Genomic DNA, 13,158 nt, shown 5'->3' on the forward strand with positions numbered 1-13,158 from the left:
TGGTCTGGAGCTGCTTTGTTGTTTCAGAAAGTGAAGAACGTGCTTTAATTGATGGAACCATGAATTCTGCTCTCTGCCAGAAAATCCTGAAGCACAAGTGCAATTAAATCATGCAGCTGGACAATGGTGCAAAACACTCAACAAATGAACCTCTAAATGACTCTAAAAAAGAAAAGGTTTTGGAGCAGCCTAGTCAAAGTCCTCATTGACAGTCATCACAAATGTTAGACTGTAGTTCTTGCTGCCAAGGATGGCACAACTGGTAATTAGGTTTAGGAGGCAATGAATTTTTCACACAGGGCCAGGTAGGCTTGGATAGCTTTTCTCCTTTAATAAATGAAATGATCGTTTAAAAACTGCATTTCAAATTCATTTGGGCTATTTTTGTTTAATTTTTTCATTTTTTATTTTTTGATGATCCAAAAAGATGTAAGCGTGATAAATATGCAAATATGCAAAAAAAAAAATAAAATAAAAATCAGGACAAGCAAATATTTTTTCAAAGCACTGTGACTTATGCTTGCCTAGCTATTCACAGAGTTTAGATAATATTAAAAAATTACTCCCAACTCAGTTTCTGATTTCAAATCCTAATTTTAGAGTTTTATCATTTTGTGATTTTTCACAATGTTAAGTCATAATATTTTGGAGCATCTGGAGATCAAAACATTGTCCGCCAGTAGTGAAACTTTTAGCATGAATAATTATCTTTTTTTCCACAGAGGGTATAAAGCAGGTGGAGGACCTGGCCATCCCCCACCTTTGCTTTTTCTTTTCATTATTACTGAGGGGCCTGTAACACACAAATGTGTATTATAGGAAAGAAAAATCGACTTGATTTTTTAAAAAGATGGACTTCTCATTTAAGTGCAATCACAGGTGGAATCTCATGGAGATAAAACTTCTCTGGTGTGTTACAGTGAGACAGATGACAGCAGCAGTATACCGATGGCCGACAGGACAGAGGTCAGCCCTAGCGGCAGGAAACCTTCCATCCACCTCACCCTGCCTGACTTCCAGGACACCTCCACTGGTCTGTTTACTTGCTCCCTCAAATCTTTTAGAGGACACGCCACTGTGCATATTTGGATTGCAGCATACTGAATTGATTAGTTTAAATTAAACACATCCTGTTCTGTCTTTGGCTTTGGGTAAATAGCAGTGAGAAAGGTGAATTTGTAGGTCAGTCTAAATCCCCCAGCTTTTGACCTATTCTGGATTAAAACCCTGTTTGCCTGTCTGCAACCCAGTTCTGGAAAGCAGACGTGCTGTTTAAATATCAATGATGTGACTCACCTTTACAACTGTGCTTAGAACAGGTTGCTTTTTAGCCACAGGAAGTTTTTAGGTGTTTTTTTTTTTTTTTTTGAGAAAATACCAATTAATGTTTTTGTAATATTTTAATGTTTTTTTCTACAGGAGTAGAAATCATCATCCAGTGTTTCTAACATATGCATATTCATTGCAACCAGAGTTTAGCTGTTTTAATATCAAAGTTGAGAAATCATTTGCAGCTCTAACAGCTGCCATGTTTACCTGTTTACTTCAGGTTCACAGAGCCCTTCATCGATTGCGCTATCCCGTCTAGAAGCGGCTTTGTCTGAGGTGTCAGACCTCAGCTCTACGCGTCGCCAGGGACCCACTTACATTTGGACCATCCTGGAACGCATTTGGCTGCAGGCTGGTATGACAGCAGCACACATGAGTCAAAGCAATATTTCAGAAACTTTATGGTTTGGAATGTTTTGGACAATTTGATCTGAAATTCCTTCTGTTAGCAGGGAATCTCTTTTCACCCTCATTTGAGATACAAGGCCAGCCACTTACCTGAACCATATTGTGTTCCATGTGCTTTAATTTAGAGGTGAAATGAAACTGAAATAACAGCAAATATTGCGTTAACTTTGTTGGACAAGTGAAGCAGATTTCATATTTTACCCAAGTGTTATTAAGCTTAATAAGTTATTTTTTTTTTTTTAGTTTCAAAACAGACAAGACTTTGATTTCAGGCAATGAAACCATTCCAGTTATTCAGTTTCATTTTTTTTAAATACAAATTTTGAAGTAGAAAAAGGTGCCACAGCCACATCTGCCTGCTAAAACACTTGAAATGACAATGAAAAACATGTTATTAGTAGATAATGTATTTACTGGGCAGTGCAGTGGTTAGCACTGTTACCTCACAGCAAGATGTTCCTGGGTTTGAATCCATCATCTGGTCTGGGCCTGTCTGTGTGGAGTTTGCATGTTCTCCTCTTGTATGTGTGGTTTCTCTCTGATTTCTTCCCACAGTCCAATACAGTTAGCTGGGTTAGGTTAACTGGTGTTTTGAAATTGGCCATAGGTGTGACTGTGAGTGCAAATGGTTGTCTGTCTCTGTGTTAGCCCTGCAACAGACTGGTGACCTGACCAGGGTGTGCTCTGCCTCCCGCCCTGTAGCAGCTGGGATACAGTCCAGCCCTCCCACAACCGTGAATTGGATAAGCGAAAGGAAATGGATGGATGGGTGGAGATTCTTTACCTTGTTCACGCTGTTGGTTCAGTATGCTAGCATGCTAACATTTATCAATAAGCAATAAAGCTTCTGTGCAATTCATGTAATTAGTTTAGCTGATATTTAATCAAAAATAAATGAATAAATAACAAGAAAATTTACACTGAGGCCTAATACTCACCATGAAGTGCTGACTTCATGGTGAGGGAAATATCAGCTGTTAAGTCCACATCCAATTCAATTCAACTCAATTCAGTTTTATTTATGTAGTGCCAAATCACAACAACAGTCACCTCAAGGCGCTTTAAATTGTAAGGTAAAGACAATAATACAGTGAAATCCCAACAATCAGACGACCCCCTATGAGCAAGCAGTTGGTGACAGTGGGAAGGAAAAACTCCCTTTTAACAGGAAGAAACCTCCAGCAGAACCAGGCTCAGGGAGGGGCAGTCATCTGCTGAGACCGGTTGGGGCTGAGGGGAGAGAGACAGGACAAAAGACATGCTGTGGAAGAGAGCCAGAGATTATTAACAACTAATGATTAAAACAGAGTGAAAAGAGGTGAGTGAAGAAGAAACACTCATCATGGGAACCCCCCAACAGCCTAGGCCTATTGCAGCATAACTAAGGGATGGTTCAGAGTCACCTGGTTCTAACTATAAGCTTGATCAAAAAGGAAAGTTTAAGTTTAATCTTAAAAGCAGAGAGGGTGTCTGTCTCCCAAATCCAAACTGGGAGCTGGTTCCACAGGAGAGGGACCTGAAAGCTGAAGGCTCCTTAAGTTCAACGTGCAGACATATTAGTTTGTTTTTACTACTATACTTTGACACTATTCATTGTCCCATCTGTGAATTGGTGATGCACACGTGTAACGATCACAAACTGAATTGACGTTCTTATACCCAGATTTGAGTCGGTACATTGAACTTCTCTGAGAAATCAGAAAGTGATCAAACGTAACAGTCAACCACTAAAATTAGGACTTATTTGTAATTCATGGATAAAAAAACAGTCATCATATTTTAGCATTAAAACATCGTTTTGATTAAAGATTCTACACTGTACATGGATCGTTCTGGTCGTGTCACAGAGCAGAGAACATTCTGTAATAGACCCGGGACCTGATCCCTTAGGACTGAATGCAGATAATAACATTTAATAACATTACAGTAAAACAGAAAGCTGTCCTTGGCAGGAAACCCTGAAAACTAAAGCATATGCAAAGAGACAACCTAAGCAAACAAAAAATGGGGAGCCAGGAGTAAACACAATAGAGGACTCCCAGACAGGCAGGAGAAAAGATGGGGATCTGACAAAGACTGAGGGGGAGCGTGAGGACTGAATACACCCTCCAAGCAAAGGGGATAATACGGCACAGGTGTTTTCAGTGAAGACAGTAACAAGAAAGAAAAAAGCCACAAAAGGGTCTACTCTTCAAAATAAAACAGGAAGTAACTAGAAAAGGGGCAGCGAACAACTCACTTACACAAACAGGAAGACACGGATCCAGCGTGGAAAAATGGATGGAAACCTTCCACTCTGCGCCGGCAAAAGCCTCACCAAAGAAATCCAGATTAAACCTAAATACAAATACAATCTCTGATGGCACCTTTTAATGAATGTGTGATGTTACAATGAAAGCGCTGCATCCTCACTGTCTTCCACAGCTTGTTGACCTGCTTATCAGCTCAGATGAATTCCAATATCTCAAGGGAGTGAGACATTGTTTATGCACTTGGTACAACGTGAGCGCACATTTTTGTTTGGGGCACAGCAGTCGCAGAAATTCGCAGAGAATATTAATTTTGCTATATATTAAAGGCTGGAAAATGCAGTGTCATAGTGTAGCAGATTAATTAAACAGCTTTGGGAAGAGAATCTCAGTTTGTGACCTTGTTTATGTTTAAAATTAAATAATTTAATCTCATCACTGGGGTGTCTACAGCCATCACCTGAGCGAGGTTCATCGTTGCCGAATACTGCCTGCTTTGTGTAGGAGAGCGCTCAGTACTTAAATATATTTGGCCAATGCTGTTAAGGACAGAATGCCAGCGATGCATCCCGCTATTACCTCCACCTGTCTGGCCTTCAGTCTGTCTGTGGAAGCTCACAGAAGAGCAGAGCATTAACAAGAAATGATGGAAGAGGACTAGAGGTGCTCCACACTAACACTCTGTGGATGAGCCATGAGAGCAAGAATGGGAATCCATACAGCGAAGATGCCTTCACTGTATTTACTGCTTTACAACGCAAAAGGAGTCGGATGGAACAGGCAAGGGGTCGTGTCCCCTGTGGCTTTGTGTAATTTGACAGTTATTTTCTATGTCTAACCTCTGAACCCTGCTTTTTCTCTGCTGAGAACAGGCAAAAGAGAACATTCTTGCTTGAGTGTGTGTGTGTGTGTGTGTGTGTGTGTGTGTGTGTGTGTGTGTGTGTGTGTGTGTGTGTGTGTGTGTATCAGCGAAACCAAGGGTGTGTCCCCTAACTCAAGACTGGGCGCCAATCCCCCCCCCCCATTCTTTCCTAGCATTCCTCTTCTCATCGGTCACTTCCTCTCCTAATCTTGCATTCTCTTTGGCCCAACAGCAAACACACACACACACACACACACACACACACACACACACACACACACACACACACACACACACACACACACACACACACACAAACAGAGCTCTTTAAAAGGAATACATTTAGCAGTATATGACACACACACACATACTTAGCTCTAAATGTATAAATGTTCTCTGTGCATGCAGGCAGTAATAGTTTTTTTCCTACAAGCTCGGGTGAGCAGCAGGAGAAAGCCTTACATAACCACTCACTGAAACCTCTTTCCCCAAAATGAAGCCATGAAAAGGAACCCCGAGGCAAGAAAAAAGGGGTTGGTTTTTTTTTTTTTTTGGTTTGTTTTTTCATCTCACAGAGGTAGCATGCGTGCACTAAGTATTTCCCATCTGTGCATCTCTGAGACACAGGTAAACAAACAAAACATCCGCTACCAAACACACACATGGGTTCGTTGGACTCAGGAGCAGACGGCTCTTTCAGTATATTTGCACAACACACTCTCTGTAGCATAGGCACACAAGGCTGTCAGTGTTTGGAGCTGAAGGGTTTCCTTCTCTGGCTGTTGACCCAATGTCCTCTCACCTAGATGACTGACAGCTCCCACTAAAACGTCTGCTCTACACATTGGTCTACTCCAGGCTAAAGGGGCAGGTCCTCTGGTCAGCTCTGTGTTTGAGGTCTTATTGGAGAATAAAGTGCTTGTGGGCGTGATTCTGACTCTATATGTGTGTGTGCGTGTGTGTGTGTGTGTGTGTGTGTGTGTAAACATTTGTGTGTGGGGTTTGTCCTCATCTTCCCAGCAGCAAAGAAAGGAGGCAGGCAGCTTTAATATGTGATGGCCATATTTAGGCAAGAGCTTCATGACTTCCCAGCCAATACATTGCTCTGACTCTCACTTTCATGCTGCCTTTTGTGTGTGTGTGTGTGTGTGTGTGTGTGTGTGTGTGTGTGTGTGTGTGTGTGTGTGTGTGTGTGTGTGTGTGTGTGTGTGTGTGTGTGTGTGTGTGTACTATTTGAGTACTGTACAGATATTATTTTACCATGCAGCTGAACTCACAGCAAAGTTCATCTCAGTCAGTGTCACATGGTTACTAAGGGGATTAAATGCTGTTCTCCTCTTTTCTTTCTCTGCCTTTCCATCTTTGCTTCATCACTTCCTTTCTTTCATTGTTTTTCCTCCTTTTGCATGTTGTCATTCTGGCCTTTCTTACTTTTCCACCTATGATACTTCTCCTTTCTTTACTTTCTCTGTTTTACCGCGATCACCTCCTGTCTTACCCCATCTCCCTTTCTTGGCTTCCTTCTTATCTGTCTCTCCCTCTGTGTCCATCTCATCCTGCAGGAGAGTTGTTCATGGCAGACAGTCGGTTAAAGGAGGCCCAGTTCTGTATAGCTGAGGCCAGCTCAATCTTCCCCAACTCTCACTCTGTGCTGCTGCAGCGTGGCCGCCTGGCCGAGCTCCGGGGCCAACTGGACGAAGCCAAAGGGCTGTATGACGAGGCCCTGGCTATCCATCCTACAGGAGAACGCATACTGGTGCACATGGTGAGAGACAGTGGATCCTTCAGATGCTGAAAATCAAGTTAGGACTTGTATAACATGCTGTGTCACACATAAAAACATGGTGGTCAGTAAGCTCTCTCTCTCTCTCTCGCTCTCTCTCACACACACACCTACACACACACACACACACACACACACACACGCACGCACACACGCACAAATGGCTACACTTACATGTTTAAATACTTTATTTGAGTAAATTAAATCAAAACTGACCTAATATGCGGGCAGAACATGTGCGTGCACTTAATCGATGCATACGGCTGAACACACACGTTCATGGAAACATTTGCAGTGCTTTACTTGGCTTCACTAAATTACATTAAATTGTATTTCATGCGAGAGCTTTTGAATGAAACTAGACTTGCCATAGATTAGCTCGCGCATTCTGACTCAGATTGTGTTGGAATGTCAAATGAAGTTAAATGTTTTCCTAAATTTACTCAATTAGATTACATCAGCTGTCTTTAATATTCACAAACATGCCACCCAAAGGGTAGGATTACACTTTCACACCACGACACATTAACACCAATACTTGTATACTTTTTCAGTCTGAATAAACTATGTCACATAAGCTACATTAGCAACAGCAACAATTTGAATCTCTGCATTTTATATTTTTGAGTATAAATTCTTGATAAAAATGCTGTTGTGAGAAGCTGTTTAGAATATTATACAGTGATGTTCTTTCCTGATGTTCTATGGAAGAACAACTGTTACACTGAGTAACACGTTTTAATATCTCCAGGTATGAATGATCAATTTCCAATCAATTAATCTGAATCAGGTGTTACTGTGGGTGGACTCAACAAATCCCTAGGCTATTTTGTTTTTAAGGTTATTCACAGGATTGGAGCGAGTGTAGTGCTGCTCTGAGATGATGATGTTAATGCCACTTAATGACATTTTTGTAGTTGTTGTATATTTCAACCACAAACTATATAAACTGCTCAAAAAAAATTAAAGGAACCCTTTTTAATCAGGGTTTAGCATCAAGTCAGTTAAACCTCTGGGATATTGATCTGGTCAGTTAAGCAGCAGAGCTGGTGTTAATCTGTTTCAGCTGTTTTGGTGTTAATGAAGTTAACAACAGGCGCACTTGAGGGGCAACAGTGAGACAACCCCCCCAAAACAGGAATTATTTTACAGGTGGAGGACACATCATCATCTTTTCTGACTGTTTTTTCACCAGTTTTGCATTTGGCTGGGGTCAGTGTCTCCAGGAGACAGGCAGTTACTCTAGAGCTGAACAGGACCATAGAAGGTCCTTAACCCATCAACAGGACCGGTATCTGCTCCTTTGTGCAAGGAGGAACAGGTGAGCACTGCCAGAGCTATAAAATGACCTCCAGCAGACTTCATGAGGGTGGCCTGAGGGCCCAATGTCCTCTCACTGCTCGGTACTGTGGAGCCTGATTGGCGTTTGCCATAGAATACCAGAATTGTCAGGTCCACCACTGGTGCCCTGTGCTTTTCCCAGATGAAATCAGGTTCACCCTGAGCACATGTGATAGATGCAAAAGTGTCTGGAGAAGCCGTGGAGAACATTATACTGCCTCTAACATTGTTCAGCATAACCGGTTTGGTGGTGGGTCAGTGATGGTCTGGGGCGGCATATCCATGCAGGGATCTCTACAAACCTCTACAGGTTAGGCAACGGCACCCTGACTGCCATTAGGTATCAGGATGAAATCCTTTATGTCACATTTTAAGAGCAGTGTATAATATGGCCATAGCTTTGTGTGTGGGGCCTTATTCAATTAATCCCACATTGTCGCCATGATTGTCACACATCCAAAATGGCAGAGAAGTACTGTCATTGGTGGTCATGTGTCTGCAAGACCGCAGTAGAAATCTGTGTGAACGCAGCCGTCAGCTCCCTTCATCTATGACCTCAGTAAACATTTTTATGATGACTTTATGGACTCAGTTGAACAGCTCGAGGCTTCGCAACTGGACTTTCCAAACCAGAAGTTGATGTTGTGGCCTTTATATAATCTTTATATAAAGGCTATAATTTCATCAGATACTTATTAGCTGCTAATATTAGCAATGGCAGCTTCTTGGCTCTTTTTGAACCAAAATAAATCCCTAATTTCTATATTGTTAGCCTCAGAAATTTAGTTATACTGAAGCTAATTCCTTCATTGTTATACTCTTCAGTGCCATGTGCCAACACAGTGCAGAGCGGCTACCTAAACTCTGCTCCCAGTGAGGTAGATTATCTCGTCAATAGTTTTACATCCTCACTGCGTACGACTTTGGATACTGTGGCTCCTCTGAAAAGGAAAGCTTCAAATCAGAAGTGCCTGACTCCGTGGTATAATTCACAAACACACAGCTTAAAGCAGATAACCCGTAAGCTGGAGAGGGAATGGCGTCTCACTGAATTAGAAGATGCTCGTTTAGCCTGGAAAAAGAGTTTGTTGCTCTGTAAAAAAGCCCTCCGTAAAGCTAGGACATCTTACTATTCATCATTAATTGAAGAAAATAAGAACAACCCCAGATTTCTTTTCAGCACTGTAGCCAGGCTGACAAAGAGTCAGAGCTCTGTAGAGCCGAGTATTCCTTTCACTTTAACTAGTAGTGACTTCATGGATTTCTTTACAAATAAAATTTTAGACATTAGAGAAAAAATTATTCATAACCATCTCAAAGATTATTCTTCATGTTCGGCTGCTTTCAGCACTGCTGGTATTTGTTTAGACTCTTTCTCTCCAGTTGATCTTTCAGAGTTAACTTCAATAGTTACTTCCTCCAAACCAGCAACATGTTTATTAGATCCCATTCCTACTAGACTGTTCAAAGAAGTCTTTCCAATTATTGATGCTTCTATCTTAAAAATGATCAATCAGTCTTTATTAGTTGGCTATGTACCACAGACCTTCAAGGTGGCTGTAATTAAACCTCTACTTAAAAAGCCATCACTGACCCAGCTGTCTTAGCTAATTATAGGCCAATCTCCAACCTTCCTTTTCTCTCAAAAGTTCTTGAAAGAGTAGTTGTAAAACAGCTAACTGATCATCTGCAGAGGAACGGTTTATTTGAAGAGTTTCAGTCAGGTTTCAGAATTCATCACAGTACAGAAACAGCATTAGTGAAGGTTACCAATGATCTTCTTAGAGCCTCTGACAGTGGACTCATCTCTGTTCTTGTCCTGTTGGACCTCAGTGCAGCTTTTTATACTGTTGACCATAACATTTTATTACAGAGATTAGAGCATACTATAGGTATTAAAGGTAATGCACTGCAGTGGTTTGAATCATATTTATCTCATAGACTCCAATTTGTTCATGTAAATGGGGAGTCTTCTTCACACACTAAGGTTAATTATGGAGTTCCACAGGGTTCTGTGCTAGGACCAATTCTATTTACATTATACATGCTTCCTTTAGGCAGTATTATTAGAATGCATTGCATCAATTTTCATGGTTATGCAGATGATACTCAGCTTTACCTATCAATGAAGCCAGATGATGCACATCAATTAGTTAAACTGCAGGAATGTCTTAAAGACATTAAGGCCTGGATGACCTCTAATTTCCTGCTTCTAAATTCAGATAAAACTGAAATTCTTGTACTCGGCCCCACAAATCTTAGAAACATGGTGTCAAACCAGATACTTACTCTGGATGGCATTACTTTGGCCTCCAGTAACACTGTGAGAAATCTTGGAGTCATTTTTGACCAGGATATGTCCTTCAATGCACATATTAAACAAATACGTAGGACCGCTTTTTTGCATTTGCGTAATATTTCGAAAATTAGAAACATCCATCAGGTGACCCTGACCCATCCCTTAGTTATGCTGCTATAGGCCTAGGCTGCTGTTTCTTTCTCTTCCACAGCATGTCTTTTGTCTTGTCTCTCTCCCCTCAGCCCCAACTGGTCACAGCAGATGACTGTCCCTCCCTCAGCCTGGTTCTGCTGGAGGTTTCTTCCTGTTAAAAGGGAGTTTTTCCTTCCCACTGTCACTAAGTGCTTGCTCATAGGGGGTCGTTTTGACTGTTGGGTTTTCTCTGTATTATTGTAGGGTCTTTACCTACAATACAAAGCGCTTTGAGGCGACTGTTTGTTGTGATTTGGCGCTACATAAATAAAATTGAATTGAATTGAATTAATTTGGATTTTTCTTGTATAATTGAGCAATTTATTTTTAAGTTTGCTATTTGCTGCTAATAATAGTCTGCAGCAGTGGCTGTTCATACTGTAATCATGTATTCTTTCTTCCCTATACTGTGTCGGTACTGTGAGTTTCAGTCTCATTTATCACAGCACAGCTCTGTCATCCTCTGAGATGTGTTGCTTCGTTGCAGGCAAACCTAAAATTTCAGAAAATAGAAGCAAACAAATTTTGGTCCATCACCAGCAAATGAAAAATAGTGCTTAAAGACTCGCTCTCTCTTTCCTGATCACTCCCCCACATTCCTTTCATCCCAGCAGATCCTTTTTCTCTCTCACTGCTGCACTGTAAAGATCCTCTCTCGCCCACTTCCACCCACTCTCTCGCTTGGTCTCTCTCTCTCTCCCAGTCTGTCTTCCAGATGATCCACAGGATTAACCGCAGCTTCTCTGACCTTTGAACTTACTCTGTTGTCACGGTGAAGGGACCAGAGAGGGATATTCCTCAAATCCAAGACTTGCACCACTTGACACGCACAAGCACACACAATGACTGTGGTCTCCATAGTGACCAGAGATGTGCTGGCTGATATCACTTTAGCCTTCTTGTGACCACATAAGGCTAGTGCTTTTGCTCCTACAGCACACTTTTGGATGCATGTGAGTGTGTCTGTGTGTGTAGAAGTGCAGTCCCACTGGGTTAGACAGAGGTACGCATCTCTTCCATATTTGGCCTGTGGGAGAACCAATCCCAGGGGGTGAGAAGTTGAAACAAAGCCAGCTGGCAGTGTCCTACTCTGGGTCTCTTACAGGACAGATGTGCTCTCGGTCTGAGTGTTTGAGGATGTGTACGCATGTGCATGTGTATAGGCATGACTGTGTTTGTGTATGCCAGCCTTCCTCCATGGATTTGGAGCACATGTGGACTACTTGAGCTTTTTTTTTTTTTTGGAGTAAACTATATGTGTGCACTTGAATAAAGGCACAAAGGAGGCACAAACTGACCCAAATACAAAAATTCTGCACATAGAATGCTAAAGTTTGTGGAGTATATGTTCGTCATGCTAATGGGGGAATGTGGTAAATAGCTGCATTCTTGCATTGTTATGGAGCCTAAGTGGGACAGTGTGTGGGACATTTTATTTGGAGCATTGCCCATATTTGTGGCTTGCATCAGCCTGCCAGAAATCGACCTACAGTTATTCTGTGCTACTGTGTGGCTCTTCTTTCATCCATTTATTTTTATACAGTATCTGCTGTGGATATTTTGTGTGCCAGTGGCCCATTTTTTGCTGTGCCTTAAGGGGAATTCTGATGATATTCTTGGTAGATATTCTTACACTTGAGTTATTATTCTGCAAAAGTACGCACTGTACTTTCCTTGAATGTCCTGAAGATGTTTTGATGGTACCGACACTACAGATGCATTCTTTCTGTGGCTTAAAAGTAAAACTCATATATATTGTGAAAATGCAGTGTTATTATGATGACACCATTATTATTAGTGTGTTTATCATGCGCGTCCAGGCTGTCATATGAACTGCAAAAGATATGTTACTTCCTAAAAAGTGAAGCCAATACATAACTGCCTTAAACCTGCCTTCTTTCTTATATCCAGTAGGGGGCGACACCTCTGATTGCAAAAAGGAGTGTATGTTTTGAAATCTTTGGAAAATGCTCACTTGATCTGTCTCCTCAGTAAACACTTGCCTGACGGGTTTATGGCCTAATAGTTTCACGTCATATTTGAAACAACATGATGTCAATTTTGTAAGTTATAGTCCTCTTTTGAGTCAAAAAAGAGGATAACGCAGGGTATGTCTATCATGTGATTGCTTCTGGAAGCTAGTTTCACCAATCAGCAGCTTCTTGAAGTCCCCCAGGCAGTTATTTTGAGGCACTGTCTGAATAACTTTCATTTGAAAGGTCACTGTGACATTAAAACTGCATGTGTAGAAACATTTGTAAAAAAAAAAAAAAAATGCTTAAAATTTTTTTTTAAAAGTTTGCTGACTTTGCCCCATAAGTTCATACTGGACTCCTCTCACATATGTTTGTTACTGTACCCTGAATGGAACAATTTAAAATCACTATTAAATAACATTTTATAGTGATTCACTTAAGAGAGATGGTTTGCTGTTAGAATTTAAGTCTTTAACAGCCCACCAGGTTTCCACTGTGGGTTCTTGTCCTGCCTCACTGAATCCTACATTGAGTCTTCAGGAGTCTGATGTTCCACTTGAAATCACATCACTCAAAGTTTTTGCGAAAAAACCTATGAGATTTAGAACATCAACGCTATTTAGAACATCAATACCACTCGCATGTCTGAGCACTACACCAGAATTGAAAGGTGATTAGGTCTGATTAGCCAAATCATCAAAATTACCAACCAAAGACAT

The 13,158-nt window shown here is 41.2% G+C and overlaps 1 protein-coding gene across 1 annotated transcript in view; it reads left to right on the plus strand.

The window, feature by feature from the left end:
• ttc7a (tetratricopeptide repeat domain 7A) overlaps positions 1 to 13,158 on the plus strand; it is a 72,818-nt gene that overhangs the window by 43,410 nt on the left and 16,250 nt on the right. Inside the window, 3 exon segments of the mRNA XM_030747583.1 lie at positions 921 to 1,033; positions 1,550 to 1,684; positions 6,411 to 6,613. Of these exon segments, the coding sequence (XP_030603443.1) occupies positions 921 to 1,033; positions 1,550 to 1,684; positions 6,411 to 6,613 (451 nt within the window).

This window comes from Archocentrus centrarchus, chromosome 15 (assembly GCF_007364275.1).
Source record: "Archocentrus centrarchus isolate MPI-CPG fArcCen1 chromosome 15, fArcCen1, whole genome shotgun sequence".
Lineage (NCBI taxonomy): Eukaryota > Metazoa > Chordata > Actinopteri > Cichliformes > Cichlidae > Archocentrus > Archocentrus centrarchus.